This window comes from Nycticebus coucang, chromosome 15, assembly GCF_027406575.1.
Source record: "Nycticebus coucang isolate mNycCou1 chromosome 15, mNycCou1.pri, whole genome shotgun sequence".
In the NCBI taxonomy this organism is placed as follows: domain Eukaryota; kingdom Metazoa; phylum Chordata; class Mammalia; order Primates; family Lorisidae; genus Nycticebus; species Nycticebus coucang.
Genome location: NC_069794.1, coordinates 94,395,743 through 94,416,065, shown reverse-complemented (window position 1 = coordinate 94,416,065; position 20,323 = coordinate 94,395,743). Strand labels below are relative to the sequence as shown.

The 20,323-nt window shown below is 45.4% G+C and overlaps 1 protein-coding gene across 8 annotated transcripts in view; it reads left to right on the top strand.

Annotated features, from left to right (window-relative positions):
* The first annotated feature begins 4,336 nt into the window (after positions 1-4,336).
* The window catches only part of THSD1 (thrombospondin type 1 domain containing 1), a 33,725-nt gene continuing 17,738 nt past the window's right edge, over positions 4,337-20,323 (top strand). Inside the window, exons 1-5 of one of the 8 annotated variants that reach the window (XM_053563103.1) lie at positions 4,559-4,814; positions 4,940-5,074; positions 6,728-6,959; positions 7,895-8,008; positions 13,311-14,276. In XM_053563103.1, the coding sequence (XP_053419078.1) occupies positions 7,951-8,008; positions 13,311-14,276 (1,024 nt within the window). In that variant the 5' untranslated portion in view covers positions 4,559-4,814; positions 4,940-5,074; positions 6,728-6,959; positions 7,895-7,950. Of the gene's footprint in view, positions 4,535-4,558; positions 4,815-4,834; positions 5,075-6,653; positions 6,960-7,894; positions 8,009-13,310; positions 14,277-20,323 lie in introns of those variants that run through there. The other 7 variants (XM_053563105.1, XM_053563100.1, XM_053563101.1 and 4 more) reach the window with 7 other exon arrangements.

Genomic DNA, 20,323 nt, shown 5'->3' with positions numbered 1-20,323 from the left:
ACTTCTTTTTGAATACATATCAATTTTGTATGAGGAACTTTGTGCAGCAGTAAAGGCAGAGGTGAATAGTATGTGTTCTTGCCCTTAAGAAAAAGGTCGCCTACTGGGGGAATTAGACGTGTAAGCAGCTTTCACTGAAGATGGAGCGAAGGAAGTGCCATGGAAGGGGCCCGGGAGCCGTGCTGTGGGGGCAGAAGAGGGAGCCTTTAGTACTGAGGGGGCGCTGAGGAGGCTCTGTGGGAGGGGAAGACCCACAGGACCAAGGGTTGTCGGGAAGTGGAAGGCATTGGGTCAGGGGAACCGCGTGAGGGGTGCCCTGCCTGTTCCTAGACACACTAACCTCGGCCGTCCACATTTCCCATCAGTGCTTCCCACTCACCCACCTACCACAACCCCCACTAGTCCAAATATACACTGCTCAATCCCACCTGCTGCAGAAACCCTGTGTCCAGTACACAGCTCTACTGTTTCTGTACTCCATAAAAGTTGTCCGGTTGTATTTTGTTTTGTTCTCTTGTTAACCTTGATGCCATAAGAAAATAGAAAAATTGGGATTCTTTGAGTTCAAAGAGTGTTCATTATCTGCAGTCCCCAACCCCCAGCTCTGGATCTGTTAGGAGCTGGGCTGCAGAGCTCCACCTTGCTGCCCTGCGCCTTCCCTGTCCACTCCCTCCACCTCATCCATGGAAAAATTGTCTTCCAGGAAACTTGGAGTAGGGTGGCAGAGTAGGTGAGTGCTTGGGCCATTCAAACAAAGCAGCTTCATCTGAGCTCCGCCTGCACACACGCACACCCATGGAAAAACTATTCTGTGAAATCCGTCCCTTGTGCCAAAAAGGTTGAGGACCCCTGTTACATACATTTCTTTTGCATTCTCACTGGCCTAGGTCAGCAACTGTATGTGGTGGATTCCTAGTGAGGTACTAACTGAACTGAGTGATTGTTGGATTATAGTATCAAGTGTCAGGAGTTGACTAGCGGACCCTAAATCTGTGCCTTTTACCCTCTTCCCAAGAAGACAACAGACTGGGCATGGCTCTGAGATCTGTGTGTCTTATTTAAATTCCATGACAAGAGCCATAACCGTGATGTGGGAAGCACCACAGAAAAGTCTGATTGGCTCAGCACCCATAGCTCAGTAGTTAGGGTGCTAGAGGGTGTGAACCTGGCCCGGGCCTGCTGAACAACAATGACAACTACAACAACAACAACAACAAATAGCCGGGCATTGTGGCAGGCGCCTGTAGTCCCAGCTACTTGGGAGGCTGAGGCAAGAGAATCACTTAAGCCCAAGAGTTTGAGGTTGCTGTGAGCTGTGACAGTACAGCACTCTACTAAAGGCAACATACTGAGACTCTGTCTCAAAAAAAAAAAAAGAAAAGTCTTATACACATGTAAGATCTTGTTATACAGATTGTGATTACAGGGTGAAAATTGGATCATTTGTGTTGTTCTTTGTATCTTGATAGGAAATTATGAGTCAGTTACGGCTTTCATCTCATGAGTATTACCAGCTGCTGACCCAGAAAGAGAATTCTTCTTTATTTATTTTTACTTTTTTTGAGACAGAGTCTGGGTAGAGTGCTCTGGTGTCATAGCTCACAGCAAACTCAAACTCTTGGGCTCAAGTCATCTTGCCTCAGCCTCCTGAGTAGCTGGGACTACAGGCGCTGCCACAACACCCAGCTACTTTTAGAGAAGGGGTCTTGCTCTTGCTCAGGCTGGTCTCCAAGTCCTCAGCTCAAGCAATCCACACGCCTCCGGCTCCCAAAGCACTAGGATTATAGGCGTGAGCCACCACGCCCAGCCAGAAAGAGAATTCTTTTTTTTTTTTTTTTTTTTTTTTTTTTATTGTTGGGGATTCATTGAGGGTACAATAAGCCAGTTACACTGATAGAAAGAGAATTCTTGATAGCCATACTAGTTTTAGTTCAATATTGACAAGACCATAATCACTGTTCCTTTGAATGAGTTTTTTCTCCTTTCACTATTATGTTGCCTTTTGGAAAAAAAACTGAATTGTATCTTAATTGTCCGATAAAGACAGTAATATAGTTTGACAAGAATTCTAATGACAAAATTGACCAAGCACCTAAGTAAAGCTACTATTTAAAAAATGACCAAGTATATTGATCCTGTATCTGGATTACTCCCACCCCTGAAGAGTGGCTTTTTTTTTTTTCCCCACAGTTTTTGGCCGGGGCTGGGTTTGAACCCACGAACTCTGGCATATGGGGCCAGTGCCCTACTCCTTTGAGCCACAGGTGCCCCTCTGGAGAGTGGCTTTTTGGGGACACTGTGTCTCAATAATTAAAGCAGAGCAAGTTGCCATTTATATGTTTTGCTTAATCAGCACAGATCTAAATAAATATTTAAAAGTGACTATTATTCTATGCTGTTTATAATGTGGGGAAGGAGGGATTAAGTTATTTCCTCAAGGTCATAAAGGCAGGGCTGGGATTTAACCCAGGATTCATCTAACTCCAAAGCTTACTCTGTTGAGGGTTTGCTTCCACAACTGAAGACCCAGAGTTCTTGTGGCAGGTATGTGAAGAGGAATCCCAGCTTCAATTGATGAATGTTACTAGAGGCAATGAAAACTGGATGATTACCTTAAAGCCTTCTTTGAAACTTTGAGTTTTATTAGTATTAACTAATAAAGTGTAAGTACCTAAAAATTTTGGTACTTCTGATAACATACAAGTAAATAATTTTGCTATCTTTTAAAAAACGAAATGATAGATTCAAGGTCCTGCAGATGGCATGTTTTTTTAATGTTTTAACAATTGAGGTAAAGTTTACAAACACTAAAACGTCACATCTTCAACTGGATGAGTTTTGACAAGTGCATGGTAAATGTTTGTCAACAGACACATCTGTTAACCCCTGGACAGCTCCTCGGTGGCACCTCCCGTGCCTTTAGTTTTGTCCGTTAAGTGGTATATTTTGTGTAAAAGAAAAGCAAATGGTAAACTGCCTTGAGGTTACTTGGTAACCAGAACAGCTGTTAAACAAGGTGGACTCCATCCTCTCCTTCTTTTTAAAAGACAACTTTTTAAAAACTTTGCAAAGCAGAGTTTTTAAAAAGGGGTAGTTATTTTTAATTTAATTAAATAACCAGTTCTGCCTCCAGGGAAGAGAAAACGAAGATACAATTTACCTGAACTGCGTTCTTTTGAACTCCTTCAGTAATTTCGGGAAGGAATGGCTATGCTATGGAAACGACTTGTTTCTGTGGTCTTCCAGAAGAAAATGACACCAGGGGAGTCGGAAATGAGTGTGGAGTGCCAGGAACCTGCTGGGTCGCCCCGGAAGCCCTGGCCGGAGTGTGCGGGGTGCGGTGCGCAGTGGAGGTGGGGGACCTGCCGTCCCTCCCCGAGCCCCGGCCGGCCGGGCGCGCCCCGAGCTGGGAGGGGGGTGGGTGGCAGCGAGGGACGCGCGGCCCGCCGTGGGGGGGGGTGGTGGCAGCAAGGGACGCGCGGCCCGCCGTGGGGGTGGTGGTGGCAGCAAGGGACGCGCGGCCCGCCGTGGGGGTGGTGGTGGCAGCAAGGGACGCGCGGCCGGCCGTGGGGGTGGTGGTGGCAGCAAGGGACGCGCGGCCCGCCGTGGGGGTGGTGGTGGCAGCAAGGGACGCGCGGCCGGCCGTGGGGGTGGTGGTGGCAGCAAGGGACGCGCGGCCCGCCGTGGGGGTGGTGGTGGCAGCAAGGGACGCGCGGCCCGCCGTGGGGGGGGGGGGTGGCAGCAAGGGACGCGCGGCCCGCCGTGGGGGGGGGGGGTGGCAGCAAGGGACGCGCGGCCCGCCGTGGGGGTGGTGGTGGCAGCAAGGGACGCGCGGCCCGCCGTGGGGGGGGGGGGTGGCAGCAAGGGACGCGCGGCCCGCCGTGGGGGGGGGGGTGGCAGCAAGGGACGCGCGGCCGGCCGTGGGGGGGGGGTGGCAGCAAGGGACGCGCGGCCCGCCGTGGGGGTGGTGGTGGCAGCAAGGGACGCGCGGCCGGCCGTGGGGGGGGGCTGGCAGCAAGGGACGCGCGGCCCGCCGTGAGGGGGGGGGTGGTGGCAGCAAGGGACGCGCGGCCCGCCGTGGGGGGGGGGTGGTGGCAGGAAGGGACGCGCGGCCCGCCGTGGGGGGGGGGGTGGTGGCAGGAAGGGACGCGCGGCCCGCCGTGGGGGGGGGGTGGTGGCAGGAAGGGACGCGCGGCCCGCCGTGGGGGGGGGGGTGGTGGCAGGAAGGGACGCGCGGCCCGCCGTGGGGGGGGGGGGTGGTGGCAGGAAGGGACGCGCGGCCCGCCGTGGGGGGGGGGGTGGTGGCAGGAAGGGACGCGCGGCCCGCCGTGGGGGGGGGTGGCAGCAAGGGACGCGCGGCCCGCCGTGAGGGGGTGGGGGCGGCCGCGCCCTGTCCCCGGGGCCTCCCTCCCTCCCCGGCCGTCGGGGGCGGTCCCGGGCGGGGCTGCGGGAGCCGCGCGCGGGGCTGGGGCGCAGTCGGGGACGGGAGCTCGGCCTCCTGCTCGCCGCCCGCCGTGCCCGCCAGTCCCCAGAGGTAAGAAGGGCACTCGGGGGACCCTGGGCGGGTCCGCGGGGTCGGGAGGTGCCCGGCGGCCCTGCGTCCTCCCCGCAGCCCGTGGGCGCAAGTGGCGGTCGGCGTCCTGTCCGCGCGCTGGCCTCGGTCCCGGGGACAGGCTGTAACCCAGCGTCGGTCGGAGTCCCCGCTGCCACCCGACCTGGCTCTCCCAGCGCAGATGTTTCCAGTGACCGAGACCCGCCGCACAGACCGGGGTTGAGTCCACGTTGTTGAGACTTGGAAATCGCGTCTGGGGAGTGTGCGTGTGCGTGTGTGTGTGTGTGTTTTCTCCTAAAAGAAATCCTTCCTGGGATACACACAGTATGAGAGAATGAGCATTGCAAAGTGGTCCTGATGAGGTCCTCCTTATGCTGATGACACTAGGGTCACATTTCCAAGCGTGAACTTGACTTTGGAAACCCGAGCGGATGGGGGAGCGCACAGATTCCCGCGGGACCGGGGCAGAGCGGACGGGGCTGAATATACAGATAAATCCTGTCTGTGCCCGCTGCTTTGGAAGTAGGGATTTCCTCCTCCTAACTATTATTCTTAATATAAACTCAAGTACGTGCGTGTTTGTCAGAAGGGACAAAATCACTTTGCTTCTTTCTGTTTTTACTTTTATTTGACAAGTCATTGGTCCCATGGATATTAGCCTAATTCATTTTCTGTAGCTATAAAGGGCGTATAGAAGTTTTGGTTTCCACAAAAACATTTGAGGCTATTTAATATTTCTCCTACCCTTCTAAGCTGATGCATTTAGAATTTCCCTATAAGCTTTTATGTATGTGAATGTTATATGAAAGTATTTTCAAATGTGTATAAAGAATACCTAAGTTCTTATTTTCTTAGAATGATCCTCGAGCCATACATTGTTAAGTACCCAGTTGTGGTATTGGGAACATTTCAAACAAAATAAGCAAGTAAGGTTGAGGAAGAAATTACAGAAGCATCTTACGATTATGCTATGACAAGAATTAATTGATATGTAACCTGATTAGCTTTTTTTTTTTTTTTTTTTTTTTTTGTGGTTTTTGGCCGGGGCTGGGTTTGAACCCACCACCTCCGGAGCCCTACTCCTTGAGCCACAGGCGCTGCCCACCTGATTAGTTTTGTAAATCCATTTCCCTTTAGTTCTAAACACAGATTATCACACAATTCTGTGTTTTATTGGTCCTTTTTATAGAAGGAAAATGTGTCATAATCAGTCATTTATGCTAAGGGGTTTAACTTCTGTGGTGTGAAAGTAAGCAATAGTAAAAGAAGCAAGGCGGGGAGCTTGCTTCTCCTCAGTGATTTGAAGGAAGCGTTTTAATTGCCCAAAGTGCCCACACTTGCCCAAGAGATTCCATGATGCTTTCTGCAAGGGCCCATGACGCTGGGTTTCCCAGGCCATCCACGTTCAAGGAAATCGGGGGGTAATTCCACTAAAACAGAATTTTCTGGGGTTTTTTTTTCTTTCTTCTTTTCCATTTCTTTTTCCTTTTTTTCCTAGGGAAAGGAGGGAAGTCTAATCATTCATATAATTACACTTCAGATCTCCGCTTCCCTTTCAGGAAGTATGGTATTTCCTCTGTTCAGGCAGCTCATACTGAAAGAAAGCTAATAGAGACACACCGATTTCCTTTCCACTGAATTTTGGCTTATTTCAACCAGTCCTTGTAATTCTATTAATTTCTGTTCTTATCTGAAGGGATGTAACATGTATTTGGAATGTAATATACTTATTACTATATATATATATATATATATATATATATTTTTTTTTTTTTTTGTAGAGACAGAGTCTCACTTTATGGCCCTCAGTAGAGTGCCGTGGCCTCACACAGCTCACAGCAACCTCCAACTCCTGGGCTCAGGCGATTCTCTTGCCTCAGCCTCCCGAGTAGCTGGGACTACAGGCGCCCGCCACAACACCCAGCTATTTTTTCGTTGCAGTTTGGCCGGGGCTGGGTTTGAACCCGCCACCCTCAGTATATGGGGCTGGCGCCCTACCGACTGAGCCACAGGCACCGCCCTATTACAATATATTAACTAAGAGTAATTGGGGGAACTGTAAACATTAAGAAAATATGTATTAAAGGCACAGTTTGTTAAATTCTAGTATGAAAAAAATTGTTCTTAAATGCCTTGCATCTTATTCTATGGTCTGATATTCTGTTTATATCAAAGCAAGTGCTGCCTCCCACAGTTGACTCTGAACCACAGGCCAGCAAGGTATTCCCTGCCCTCCTAGGTGGTCTGGGGAGATTGCTGTGTGAATCATCTGCCTCCCAGTGCATACCAGCAGCAACAAGCACTGCAAGACTGACAGAGATGATAATTGTAATTTATCTGTTTTCTCCTTACACACCCTAAACAAGGAAGTCGGGGCCACGTGGAGTTCAAGTTTAATTGTAATACTGTGGGTATCTTATTTATTTATTCATTCATTTATGTATTTATATAAAGACAGAGTCTCACTCTGTTGCCCTGGGTAGAGTGCTGTGGCATCGTAGGTCACAGCAACCTCAAACTCTTGGGCTCAAGTGATCCCCTTGCCTTAGCCTCCCAAGTAGCTGGGACTGCAGGTGCCTGACACAATGCAGGGCTAGTTTTTCTACTTTTGGTAGGGATGGGGTCTTGCTCTTGCTCAGGCTGCTCTTGAACTCCTGAGCTCAGGTAGTCCACCAACCTCAGCTTTCCAGAGTGCTGGCATTATAAATGAGCCACCATGCCTGGCTTGTGAGTATCTTTTTAAAAGCTTTGACCGTTTTCATATAGTACCTGGGAATCAAGAAATGAAGCAATACAGATAACACACCAGTTGTGCAAGGAAGTGTTAATAGCCTACTTGTTGAAGCCAGGCAAGGATGGTTTGATTGTATACAACTCGATGTCAAGTGAAAATTTGGCAAAAGTTTAGTAAATTGATCAGTGTGAAATGCCAAACAGATAAATAGTGTGAAAATGTACAGTTTATTATCTAAATTGACTATTAGCTGTGATAAAATTAAGCAGATAATAATAAATGCTCCACTTAAGGATATGCTATAAAGAGAAGAGACTTCAGTGTTTTGCAAAGATAATCTTGATGTTGAGCATAACTGATTGTTTTTGATAGGTGAGCTACCGTGGAATGAAAGGGACTTGTGTAATTACAGGTGATTTCCCCTGGGAAAATTAATGTCCTCACTAGTTTCCTTACAGTATCATTTAGGATGTTTGACTTCTCAGATAGTTTTGTCATTTCATGATTACTGTTTTATGAATCACATTGAACGGAGCCATCGCTTTTTTGAGGTTCTAATTTCAGAATCTCAAAATTTGTTTGTTTGTTTTGTTTGTTTTAAATAACAGTTTGGATGTTAGAAAGGACATGAGGAGACTAAAGACCTGGGATTGTGCTGATCAGAATGAAACCAATGTTGAAAGACTTTTCAAATCTGTTGTTGGTGGTGCTCTGTGACTACGGTGAGTATCCTAAGCATACTTAATGCTGTAGGTGGCAATAAACTTAAGTGTGAGGTTTGTAAGTGTATTATATTGATGACTCTGCCTGGAGGAGGCAGAGTGGGCCTGTAATGCAGGGGCCTTTAAGGTGTGATCCTCGCAACCCCATGTTCTCTGAAAGTGTTTTAGGGGTTTGGCACGATTGATTTAAATTTCACTTTAAACACATTTAGGTCTTATTAAAAATAATAAACAATGCACTTGCATTTTAACAAATTGGAGACAAGCATGTTACCTTGAGTTCTCTTTGATTAATTTCTAATAATTCAGTATAATAAATCATTTCCCTCCCACACACACAGCAGGGGTATTCTGGATATTGAGGTTCTCGGTAAGATTTCACTTGACACAAGAGTTTTTTTGTTTTTTTTTTTTTTTGAGGCAGAGCCTCAAGCTGTCGCCTTGGGTAGAGTGCTGTGGCATTACAGCTCACAGCAACCTCCAACTCCTGGGCTCAAGCGATTCTCCTGCCTCTGCCTCCCAAGTAGTTGGGACTACAGGCGCCTGCCACAACGCCTGGCTTTTTTTTGGTTGCAGTTGTCATTGTTGTTTGGTGGCCCGGGGCTTGATTTAAATCCACCAGCTTAGGTGTATGTGGCTGGTGCCTTAGCTGCTTAAGCCACAGGTGCTGAGCCCACGCAAGAGTTTTGAAGCTTGAGTCTCTCTGGAACCCATCTGAATTTCAGTCATGACCATTGTGTGTTCTTAGACAAATTTCTTAGTCTCTTTAAACCTTAGCAATAATATTGTCTTCACAGGGTTGTTATGATACAATAAAATCAAGAACGTGAAACATCTTGAATATCTGAGCATATAGTAGATATTTAAAGTTAGTTCTCCTCATTCAGTTTGTTTCCACTCTCAGGGTTTTATACAACTAGTGAATCAATAGAGTCAACAATATGATGTAATGTTCACAACTTTTCTTTTGATGATTTCCAGATACTTCATAGATATCTAATCAGTTGGTGTTATGGGAGTGGAAATTGTTTTCAAATTTGCTGAAAAATTTGTGATCGGAGAATACTGGCTTGTATTCTTGATCAATGTCACAGCCAGCTAAATGGGCCCGACCATGTTGCTGTTCTTTTCATTCAGTAGCTATTCCTTCTCAGTCTTTCATTTTAAGAAGTTTATTTAGGCCAGGTACATTGGCTCATGCCTGTAATTCTAGCACTCTGGGAGGCCTAGGTGGGTGGATCACTTGAGCTCAGGAGTTCAAGACCAGCCTGAGCAAGAGTGAGACCCCTCCCATCTCTTCTAAAAATAGAAAAACTAGTCCAGGATAAAGGTAGACACACTCCTGTAGTTCCAGCTACTTGGGAGCCTGAGGCAAGAAGATTGCTCAAGCCCATGAGTTTGAGGTTGCTGCGAACTATGATGCCACTGCACTCTACCCAGGATGACATTAGAGTGAGACTGTCTCAAAACAAAAACAAAAAAAGCTTAATTGAACAAGAAGATGCTTTATTTAAGAACAACTAATGTTGGTTTTTGAGACAGAGTCTCACTTTGTTGCTCTCGGTAGAGTGCTGTGGCGTCACAGCTCACAGCAACCTCCAGCTCTTGGGCTTAGGCGATTCTCTTGCCTCAGCCTCCCAAGTAGCTGGGATTACAGGCACCCACCACAACATCCAGCTATTTTGTTGTTGCAGTTTGGCTGGGGGCGGGTTTGAAACATGCCACCCTTGGTATATGGGGCCAGCGCCCTACTCACTGAACCACAGGCACCGCCCAGAATTTAATTCTTTTAAAGTAATTCATTCCTACCTAAAAATAGATTGCTTTAATAATGGCCTTCTACAAAAACGTGTAGGTCTCCTTGGTTTCACAATGATAAATAAACAAATATTCTCCATTTAAATTAAGTATTCAGGGATGGTTATAGTTTTTAAGAGCAAGATACCTTACTAGAATATAAAATAAAAGTTAAATGAGCATAAAATCGAATGTAGGGGATGAATGTGTAGGTCACTAATGGAAAGGAAGGGATTTTCATGTATATGTTTTTCCCGCTTCACCTCCACTTCATGTTGATCGAAATATACCATTACCAGTTAGGGTTTTTTTTAAAGCTACATGCTTATGTAGAGATACTGGTTACTTTAAACACAATAAAGAAATGGGACGAGGGGAAAACAAAGCATAGAAAAAACTATTATAATATTACCAGGACATAGCAGTTTTCTAAATGAGAATGTATTCTTGTCTGTCCTGGAGTAAACGAGCAAGTTCTGCATTTATACACCTTCCATCTGCTGCTGCTGGAATCCATCAATTGCGTCTTTGTTTTCCATTTCCAACTGGGCATGTGTGTTTCTTTCATTGATTGGCTCCCCCATTAAATCAGAATCGGATCTGCCTCATTGACAATTCCTATCTTTCTTTTTCTTTTTCTTTTTTGAGACAGTCTCACTCCATTACAGTGCCGTGCCATCACAGCTCACAGCAACCTCAAACTCTTGGGCTTAAGTGATTTTCTTGCCTCAGGCTCCCAAGTAGCTACGACTACAGGCACCCACCACAACGCCCACCTATTTTTTGTCGTTGTTGTTGTAGTTGTTATTGTTGTTTAGCAGGCCCGGGCCGGGTTCAAACCCGCCAGCATCCTAACCACTGAGCTATGGGTGCTGAGCCAATCAGACTTTTCTGTGGTGCTTCCCACATCACGGTTATGACTCTTGTCCTGGAATTTAAATAAGACACACAGATCTCAAAGCCATGACTCTGGTACCCACCACAATGCCCGGCTATTTTGTGGTTGTAGTTGTCATCATTGTTTGGCAGGCCAGGGCTGGCTTTGAACCCACCAGCTCTGATGTATGAGGCTGGTGCTGAGCTACAGGCACCGAGCCAGACAACTCTTATCTTTTATAATAGACTTTCATTAGTTAATGAAGTGGTGTATGTCTCTTAATCTTAAAATGCACCATATAACCATCTTGCCCCCTTCAGATTCAAATTAATGCAGCTTTGTTCTTAGTCTTAACTTCTGTGGCTGTGGTAAGTGCTGAGTCTCTTTAAGCCACTAGTTCTGCAAGGTGCTAGGTCAGCTCTGCCCTCACACACAAGCTGCAGTAGGACCAGCCACCTACATCCCCTTGAGTGAGCTCCAAGCAAAATGGAATACCCCTCAACTTCTATTTTGCCTAAATGAAAACAACAATAAGAACTTTATTCTGTTGTTTTCAAACAAGTGGTGACCAAGCATTCTAGCCTACTCAAATTTTAGATATTTTATTTTATCTCATCTCAAATAAGAGCTAGGTAAAGTGCTGAGCTAATTAAAAAATACTCACCTCTGTGTGCCATGATACTCATGTGCTGATTTTAATAATCATTGACTGAATATCTATAAGGATATTTTAAACACTGCAGCCAAAACAAAAACACATGAGCCCCTTTGGACATGTGACACGTACAGGAGATACATACATATCTGATAGGTATATATTATGTATGTATTATGAATGTATAATAAGTAATAAATTCATACGTACATAAGTTGTTTTTCAAACCTAAACGGCACCATAGTCCTTTAAATCTAGAATTCTTAGTCGTGCCTAGGCCATTGCCAAATTCTGCCTTCTTCCAGATGTATTTGGAAATGGTTCAAAATAGAAACAAGGATTCTTGTGTGTCTGTTTTCTTTGCACTCTTCACTTCAGCTGCTCTGTGAGGTCTCTTTTTTTAAAAGATATAATTGATTCTAACGGAATGATACTTTGGAAGCTAATAGTCATCTGTCCTATCTAGGCCAATACCAGTCAGTATAATGACATTAAAATTGCCTAATTACAAGCCTAGTTACTTCATAATGTACACTCTATTCCTTGGATTACCCATGCAGAATAAAGTGTTAACCTTTCGTATCCTTCTAAAAATTTCTTTTCTTTCTTTCTTTTTCTTTTTATTTATTTATTTATTTATTTATTTTGAGACAGAGCCTTATTCTGTTGCCCTGAGTAGAATGCTGTGTTGGCATAGCTCATGGCAACCTCAAACTCTTGGGCTCAACCAATTTCTTGCCTCAGCCTCTCAAGTAGCTGGGACTATAGGTGCCTGCTACAACACCTGGCTAGTTTTTCTATTTTTAATAAAGACAAGTTTCCCTCTTGCTCAGGCTGGTCTTGAACTCCTGAGCTCAGGCAATCCTTTTGCCTTGGCCTCCCAGAGTGCTAGAATTGCAGGCCCACCTAAAAATTTCTGCCTTGCACAAACTGAGGACCCTGGTTCCTTTACTGATAAAACATTCCCACATGTTTGTCATGAAAATAATAACTTTGAAATAAACTTAGGGTCTTGTATTTAAAATATCCAGAGCAGTTTGTACTGTGTCATTTAAATAAAACTTTCTCTTACTTCGCTGTATATCCATTTACCCTAAATACCTAAAGACCAGAAATGATTAACATGGAAAAAGTGAGGTATTGGATTTTTGTCCTGAGAATTATCAATTATTCTAGCTTCATAGATTTTAATTACAGATATATTATATTGTTGAGTGCTGTGTATTCAGAGTGTTACTAATTATTTTTATTTTTATTTTTATTTTATTTATTTATTTTTTTTGAGACAGAGTTTCACTATGTTGCCCTTGGTAGAGTGCCATGGCGTCACAGTTCACAGTAACCTCCAACTCTTGGGCTTAAACGATTCTCTTGCCTCAGACTCCCAAGTAGCTGGGACTACAGGTGCCTGCCACAACGCCTGGCTATTTTTTGTTTATAGTTGTCATTGTTGTTTGGCAGGCCTGGGCTGGGTTTGAGCTGCTGAGCTATGGGTGCCGAGCCTAATTAATTATTTTTAAACATAACTATGAAAGATGAAGGTGAAGGAGCTTTTAAATCAGAAAGAGGGTCATGTCCAGCTCCCAGATCTATACTCAGCATCATTTTACATCATCCTGGGCTCAATTCTAACTTCTCTTCCATCTAAAATGCTGTTTTTGAGCTGGGTGTGGTGGGGTGCTCCTGTATTTCTAGCTACTTGGGCAGCTGAGGCCGGAGGATCACTTGAGTTAGGGATTTTGAGGTTGCGTTGAGCTATGATTGTACCATTGCATGCTAGCCCAGGATGACAGCAAGATCCTGTCTCTTAAAAAAAAAAAAATGCACCTTGGGCGGTGCCTGTGGCTCAAAGGAGTAGAGTGCCAGCCCCATATGCTGGAGGTGGCAGGTTTAGCCCAGCCCAGCCAAAAACTGCAAAAAAAAAAAAAAAAAAATGCGCCTTTTTGAAACCAACCCTGACCATTTCATTTCAGTGCTTGGAGAAGCTGAATATCTCTTGTTGAGAGAACCAGGCCATGTAGCACTAAGCAACAGAACAGTGTCTGTGTATTTCCAGTATTCTGATGGTGCTAATGGGACGCTGAGGAACGTATCTGTCCTGCTTTTGGAGGCCAACACCAATCAGACTGTGACCACTAAGTCCATCCTGACCAACCAGTCCCAGGGAACACTCGAGTTTGAGTGCTTCTATTTCAGAGAGGCTGGTGACTACCAGTTCATAATGCCTCTGGAGTCAGCAGACAATAGCACTCCACTCTTCCGTGGGGAGAAAAGTGCCTTTCTGAAGGTGGAATGGCCTCTCTTTCACATTGACTTGAACAGGACCTCTGCAGCAGCAGAAGGCACCTTCCAGGTGGGCCTTTTCACCAGCCAGCCACTCTGCCCTTTTCCTGTCGCCAAGCCTGACATCACGGTGGACGTCATCTTCACTAACAGTCTCCCCCAAGCAAGTGCAACTCTGGGGCATCCACTGGAGATTAGAACCAGCAAAAGGACAGAACTTGCTCAAGATCAGTGGGTTGAGTTTGGCTGTGCACCCGTAGGGCCAGAAGCCTATGTCACCGTGGTGCTGAAGCTGCAGGAGCGAGACTCGGTCATTACCTCCACAGGACCCATTGACCTGGCCTGGAAGTTCGGATACAAACTGGTGATGGTGCCGGAACTTGAGTGCGAGTCTGGTGTGGAGGTGATGGTGCTACCCCCACCGTGCATCTTTGTTCAGGGGGTGATCGCTGTCTTCAAGGACAGCCCCGGACACCCTGGGGAGAGGCTTGTACAGCTGGCTCAGAACAACCTGCTCCTGGGAGAGAGGAGAACAGTGTTTAACTGTACTTTGTTCGACATGGGGAAGAATAAATACTGCTTTGACTTTGACATTTCAAGCAGAAGTCATTTTTCTGCAAAGAAGAAGGAGTGCATGCTAATTCAGAGAAATATGGGTTGGTATTGAGATTTTTAAACATTTTGAAATCAAAGAAGTGTCTTCATGTAATCAAAATTATTATTTACAATTTACGTGAACTTTAGGTAGATTGTACCATCATTTTTATGGTTCATTCCTTATAAGGCACCAGCTGACATTGTCATCCTTATCTGAAAAATTAAGAGTTGTGGTAAACAGACCCTCTTTAGGTCTCGTCTCCACATCAGTAAAATCAGGAGACTACACCTGCCTCAGAGTTGTGGGGACTGAATGAAACAAACGTGACCTTCTCAGGACTGGCATACACTGAGAGCTCAATAAACACTAACTATCACTATGCTTTAAAAACCCTACTAATACATGTGTGGTAAGTCCATGGTAGACATGACTTGAATTCAAAGCTAAATCCCAAATAGTAGTTAGTCATTTCTGTCTGTCTGCCTGTAGCTGAGCTTTTCTCCATGTCACGCAGTATGCAGAAATCAAAGCAAGATTTCTAAAATCCTTGCATCCTGATTCTCTGTGTGGCAGTCCCATCCACTCCCGTGCTGCGCCTGGCCTTTGTTTCCTTTTCCTGGAGACAAGCCTGTTCTCAGCATGCAGTTTAGCTGGGCAGATGTGGTTGGGCCCGCTTACCTGCTGTTTTTATTTTCATCCCCACTAAGCCCAGTGCCCCCTGACTGCAGAAGCCTCTGACTGTGTTGGTCTATAACCCTAAGTGTTGCTTGCTGCAAAAAACCCCACTTCTTCACAGAAATCCCTTTCTTGCCGCTCTCCCCTCCACTGGCCACTTCCCTGCTTGCACTCACCTCTGGCCTAGATTCTGTGGTCTGTTTAGCTCCCCTCCTACTGACATCCTAAACTCCTCTGCCCTGCTGTCCTGATGGTGCACCTGCGGGGCACACCCCAGCCACCCATGACTTTAGTTATCTGCCAGCTGCCTACCGTACCCAGGCTACTAAGTCTGCATGACAAGGTCACACCAAGGCAGTTACCACTGAGGGTGCATCTTGCCTCCACCATTAGTAGAGCCTGGATGGTCCCCAGCATGTCACCCTGGCTGGGGCTGACAGTTCTGTATCACAGCCCTTGAGACCTCCCCTCTGCTCAGACCCCAGCCCCTGCCTGCTGGTTAACTCAGTTGACTTTGGCAAATACTGCACAGGGGCTGGAAGCTGTTAGCTGGGAACTCTGCAAGCTCCCACTGAAAGGTCTGTACGCCTATAGGGGTCAGGCCCATCCTCTCCCTTCCTTCCTGTCACTGGAAGAAGTGTCACTCTTCCCCTGTGCTGTGGATGTCAGCCCCTCTGCTCATTTTGGAACCTTCTAGTCATCTCCCCTCTGTCTCCCTTCACTGGTTCATTCTATGATCTTTGAAATATATTTAATTTTCTTACCTAAAAACAAAACTGAAACTATAACTCTGCATTCTCCCCTAGACATCCCTTCTCTCCTCTTCCCTTTATAACCCAAAAACTTTGTTTGAAAAAGTTGCCTACACTTTGGGGGTTGCTTTTTTGCCTTTAATTCTCTTTACAACCCATAGCAAATTGGTTTCCACTTTTCACTCCTCCTCTGAAAATGCTGTCGCGGAAGCAGCCAGGAATGAGTTGCAGGTTCCTGACCCAGGGACACATTGGTCCATGTCTCCATGTCTCCATTGACTCAATTCTGGGGCACCACACTCACCTCCCTCCTCCCTGCCGGGTCCCCTGCCTGTCTCATCCCCCAGGTGCTGGTCATTTTCTCTTTTACCTGTCACGTACTAGCCAGGGATCAGTCTTGATGCTAACTGCTCTAAATCAGTGATTTTCAAGCGGTGTGCTGCAAAAAGTTTGAAAGATCATTAATTATTTTTGAGAGACGTTCAAAGCACAGTAAGTATATTCTTTTTCTTACTCTTTTTAAATTGATCAACATAATTTAAGCGTACCTCGGAAGTTTAACTATAGGTTCAAGTGTGCCGTAAGATAAAAAAGGTTGAAAAACACTGCTGTAGATGGATGTCATCCCCTGCTTTTACCAGGCCCTCCAGGGTCACTGGCATCTCTCAGATGTCTCCCAGCACCTCCAACTCTGGCCCAGTCACCTTGGGCAGAGTGCTGCAGCTCCACCATCCATCTCCTTGTCCGAACCAGAGGCCAGGGCCTCTCCTTCTGTACACCAGCCTCACTGAGTCCTGTGCCTTTGTCCCTTGGGTGTCTCAATCTCTCTACTTCTCCGTGATTCCACTGCCCTTCTTGGGTTAAGCCTCCGCTACTCCTCACCTGGATTCTTCCAACAGATTTCTAATTGGTTTCCCCCTTTCTTCCACTTCCTGCCCTTACTGTGGCCAGAGGGCTTGGGGTTTTTTTTGTTTGCTTGAGACAGAGACTCACTCTATCACCCTGGGCAGAGTGCCGTGGCATCATAGCTCACAGCAACCTCAAACTCTTGGCTTCAAGAGATCCTCCTGCCTCAGCCTCCTGAATAGCTGGGACTACAGGCACCCGCCACAATGCCCTGCTGGTTTTTCTATTATTAGTAGAGATGGGGTCTCACTCTTGCTCAGGCTGGTCTTCAACTACTGAGCTCAAGGGATCCACCCACCTCGGCCTCCCAGAGTGTTAGGATACAGACGTGAGCCACCGCACCTGGCCAGAGGGGTGGTTTTTAACATTCAAGTCGCCTAGGGCTGGTCATCCACTTAGTAGCTTTCAGTCACCTCCCTTGACATGTGGGTGAGACTCCCATCTCCCCCCCCACCAAATAACACCTCTATAATCACCATCTCTGGGCTGGGGCCCAGGCCCTCTGCTCCCACCTTCCCCTGCCTGCCTCACTCCTCGAGTCACCATTCAGGTTATTACTCCTTGACCTTTTCTGACGTAGCTTCCTGTGCTGTTAGTGGCATGGCATCCTTTAGTTCTCTTTCCTCCCCACGGAAGAGTGGGGTGCTATTGTCTGTTGATTCCTTTAGTTCTTCTCTTGAGGCGTTGAGCACTTCTGTTGCTGCTTACCTTTCTCTCTGTGTTTTCTCCCCAGCCCACAGACAGGGGAAGCTCCCTGGTGGCAAAACTCAACTTATATTGCTGGCAAGCTTTTTATGTTCTTTCTTTGGGCCATTTAGTATGTCTGGTGCGTGGCGCCTGTGGCTCAAAGGGGTAGGGCGCCAGCTCCATATGCCAGAGGTGGTAGGTTCAAACCCAGCCCCAGCCAGAAACTGCAAAGAAAAAACAAAAAAAAAACCCCAATACATCTAGTATGTCTGGTGCATAAATAGGTGCTTTTATTTTACTTTAATTTTTTTTTTTGCAGTTTTTATTTTATTTTATTTTATTGAGAGACAGAGTCTCATTATGTTGCCCTAGGTAGAGTGCTGTGGTGTCACAGCTCACAGCAACCTCAAACTATTGGGCTCAGGCAATTCTCTTGCCTCAGCCTCCCAAGTAGCTGGGACTATAGGTGCCCACCACAATGCCAGGCTACTTTTTTTGTCACAGTTGTCGTTGTTTAGCTGGCCTGGGCTGGTTTCGAACCCGCCAGCCTCGGTGTATGTGGCTGGCGTTGTAACCACTGTGCTACGGGTGCTGAGCCTGAATACAGCTTTTAAAAGTGAAAATTGAACTCAGGTCTGCCCAGTCTCAGCTGGGTATTAGGAGAAGAACCATTAGATTGCACTAATTTAATCAAGACATTCTTGCCTTCTCAAGAAAAGAATTTTTCAGCAAAAAATGTTCTGACTGAATTTAATGGACATGAACTGAGGGAAGTCAAGAAGTTTGAGCCGTTTAATTAAAGACACTTGGGGGCAGCAGTGGCCCCTTGGTGATTCTCAGGCTCTTGGGCTTTTCACGGATGATTCCATTCAGTGTCTAATGACTGGGATTCTTAAACCCACAGCACTATCAGTGGAACCCTAGACAGGGGCAGCATGGGGGGGTTTCTGCGTGTTGAGGCTAAGGGTGGTCAGGGCTCTGTGTGAGCCGCCAGGCATGCCCAGCAGCAGGCCTGGGGTACCTGGAGGGATCACACACGCCCACAGGCCCCAATTCTCCATGTGGCTTGCCCTGAGTGGCTCTGGCTCTGTTGGGCTGAGAGATGAAATTTAGGCTCACAATAGGAATCTCGGTGTCTTTTAGTATATAAATTTATGACTGACGTGAGTGCTCTCTTTTTTCATTTTCTGTTTCGATTGATAGCTCTGACCAGTAAAGAGTGTCTTTTTGGCCAAGTGGCATCATTCAGCGATGCACAGTGATTTGTGTGACCCACTGACTCACACTGAATGTTAGTTCCTTTTGAAAACGGAGTGATGTGTATGTTTGTGTCTTTTTTTCTAAATATGTCTTAGGACCTCAGGAGGCATGTAAATAACAGTTATCACAAATATATCATGGATGTCGTAAAAAATGGCCATGTTCTTTAACCCCTTGGATGGAATAAATAACATTTATATCACAGTTTAATCAGCAGGCATTGTTCTAAGAGTTTGGGGGACCTATTTAGTTCTCATAACACTCTATGAGTTAGGCTTATTGTATTGTCTGTTTTACAGGTGAAGAAATGGAGGTACTGAAAGATTATGTAATGGGCTCAAGGTCAGTGGTGTTTTAAATGGTAGAACCAGAACACAAATCAAGGAAACTAGTGTGAGAATTTGCTTTTACCATTATTCTATAATTACCTTCCATACAATCAACTTTCAATCCATGTATTAAGCAATATAAAGCTTTTACATTGGAAAATCAAAGGTTCTATTTTTTTTTCCTCAACTCACTGGCTCATCATGTGCCGCCCACCCCTTTTGGAAGACCTGTAACCACTTGGGAGTCCCCTGGCTCTGGCATGTCCTTGTTTAACATATGTGAGCTTTGTTTTATGCAAAGAAAATCTGAACTGCTGATCCCAGGGCCCTTCACCCCTCCTCCTACTTACAGCTGCTCACTTATGTCTACAGAATTTTCTTAATAAGCATTATTGTTTTGGTATCTCGGTCTTTGGAGCAAAATGTCTTACAGATGTGAATATTTCATAATTTCATAGGCTGTATGCTTTCAGATAGTCTTGGGGGCAGAAACAAATCTCCCTTTTTACATTCCAGACAGAATTAATCACCTTTATAATAGCATTTAGCCTGGACACACAGGTCCATTATGCAGTTTGAGTGCACGTGTGAGTCTCTAAACAGGATGAAGCAAAACAGCAAGACTAAAGTGAGATTTGTAGCACTGGCCATCTCGCATTTCATTTCTAATACATGAACTATAGTTATCTAATGAGTTCCAATTTTGCCAAGTATTTTCCTCAACTTTTTTTTTTTTTTTAAATTGAGACAGGGTCTTGCTATGTTGCCCAGGCTAGTTTTGAACTCCTGCGCTCAAGCAATCCTCCTACCTCAGCCTCCTGAGTAACTGGGTGTAGAGGCATGTGCCATCATTCCTGGTTTCCTCAAAGTTATTAGGAGAGATCTTCAGGGATAAAGTCACGAGGCATTTTTAAATTTTCCTGATTAAATTTAATCATTGCTTTATTTGCATGATTTCCTGTTTGATTAATCTGATTTAGAAATAAAGACATAAAATGTTTATTTTTATTGTTAATTATCCTATAAGCTATGGTTTTACTTAAAGGGAGAAGAATAATTAATACTTCAAGATGGAATTGTTTTGACATTAAGATTTATGTTTTTATCAAAACTTTGATTTTTTTTCTGATTTTCATTAACAGAATTTTTGCTTTTAGTTTGACAAGTGACTTTATGTATCTAAGTAAATTATATCTGTATCAAGTAAAAGAAGAGCTCAGAAAAAACGGTGAAAGAATTCTTAGCTTTTGTAATCCTACCTTTTGTGGTCTTAAACATGAGAGAAGAATAAATCATACATTGACTTAATTTTCAATTTATATTTCATCATAGTAGACTTTCCAAAAATAAATCACAATACTTTAAGTCAGAAAGACTTTAATATGAGATTCTTCTCAAAGCTTTTTAAGCATTGGAGGCTTAGTGTTGGAACAGCTCTGAAGCCTTGAGGACAAAGCTGGCTCATCGTTCTGCCATAGGAAGAGCTGCTGTGTGAT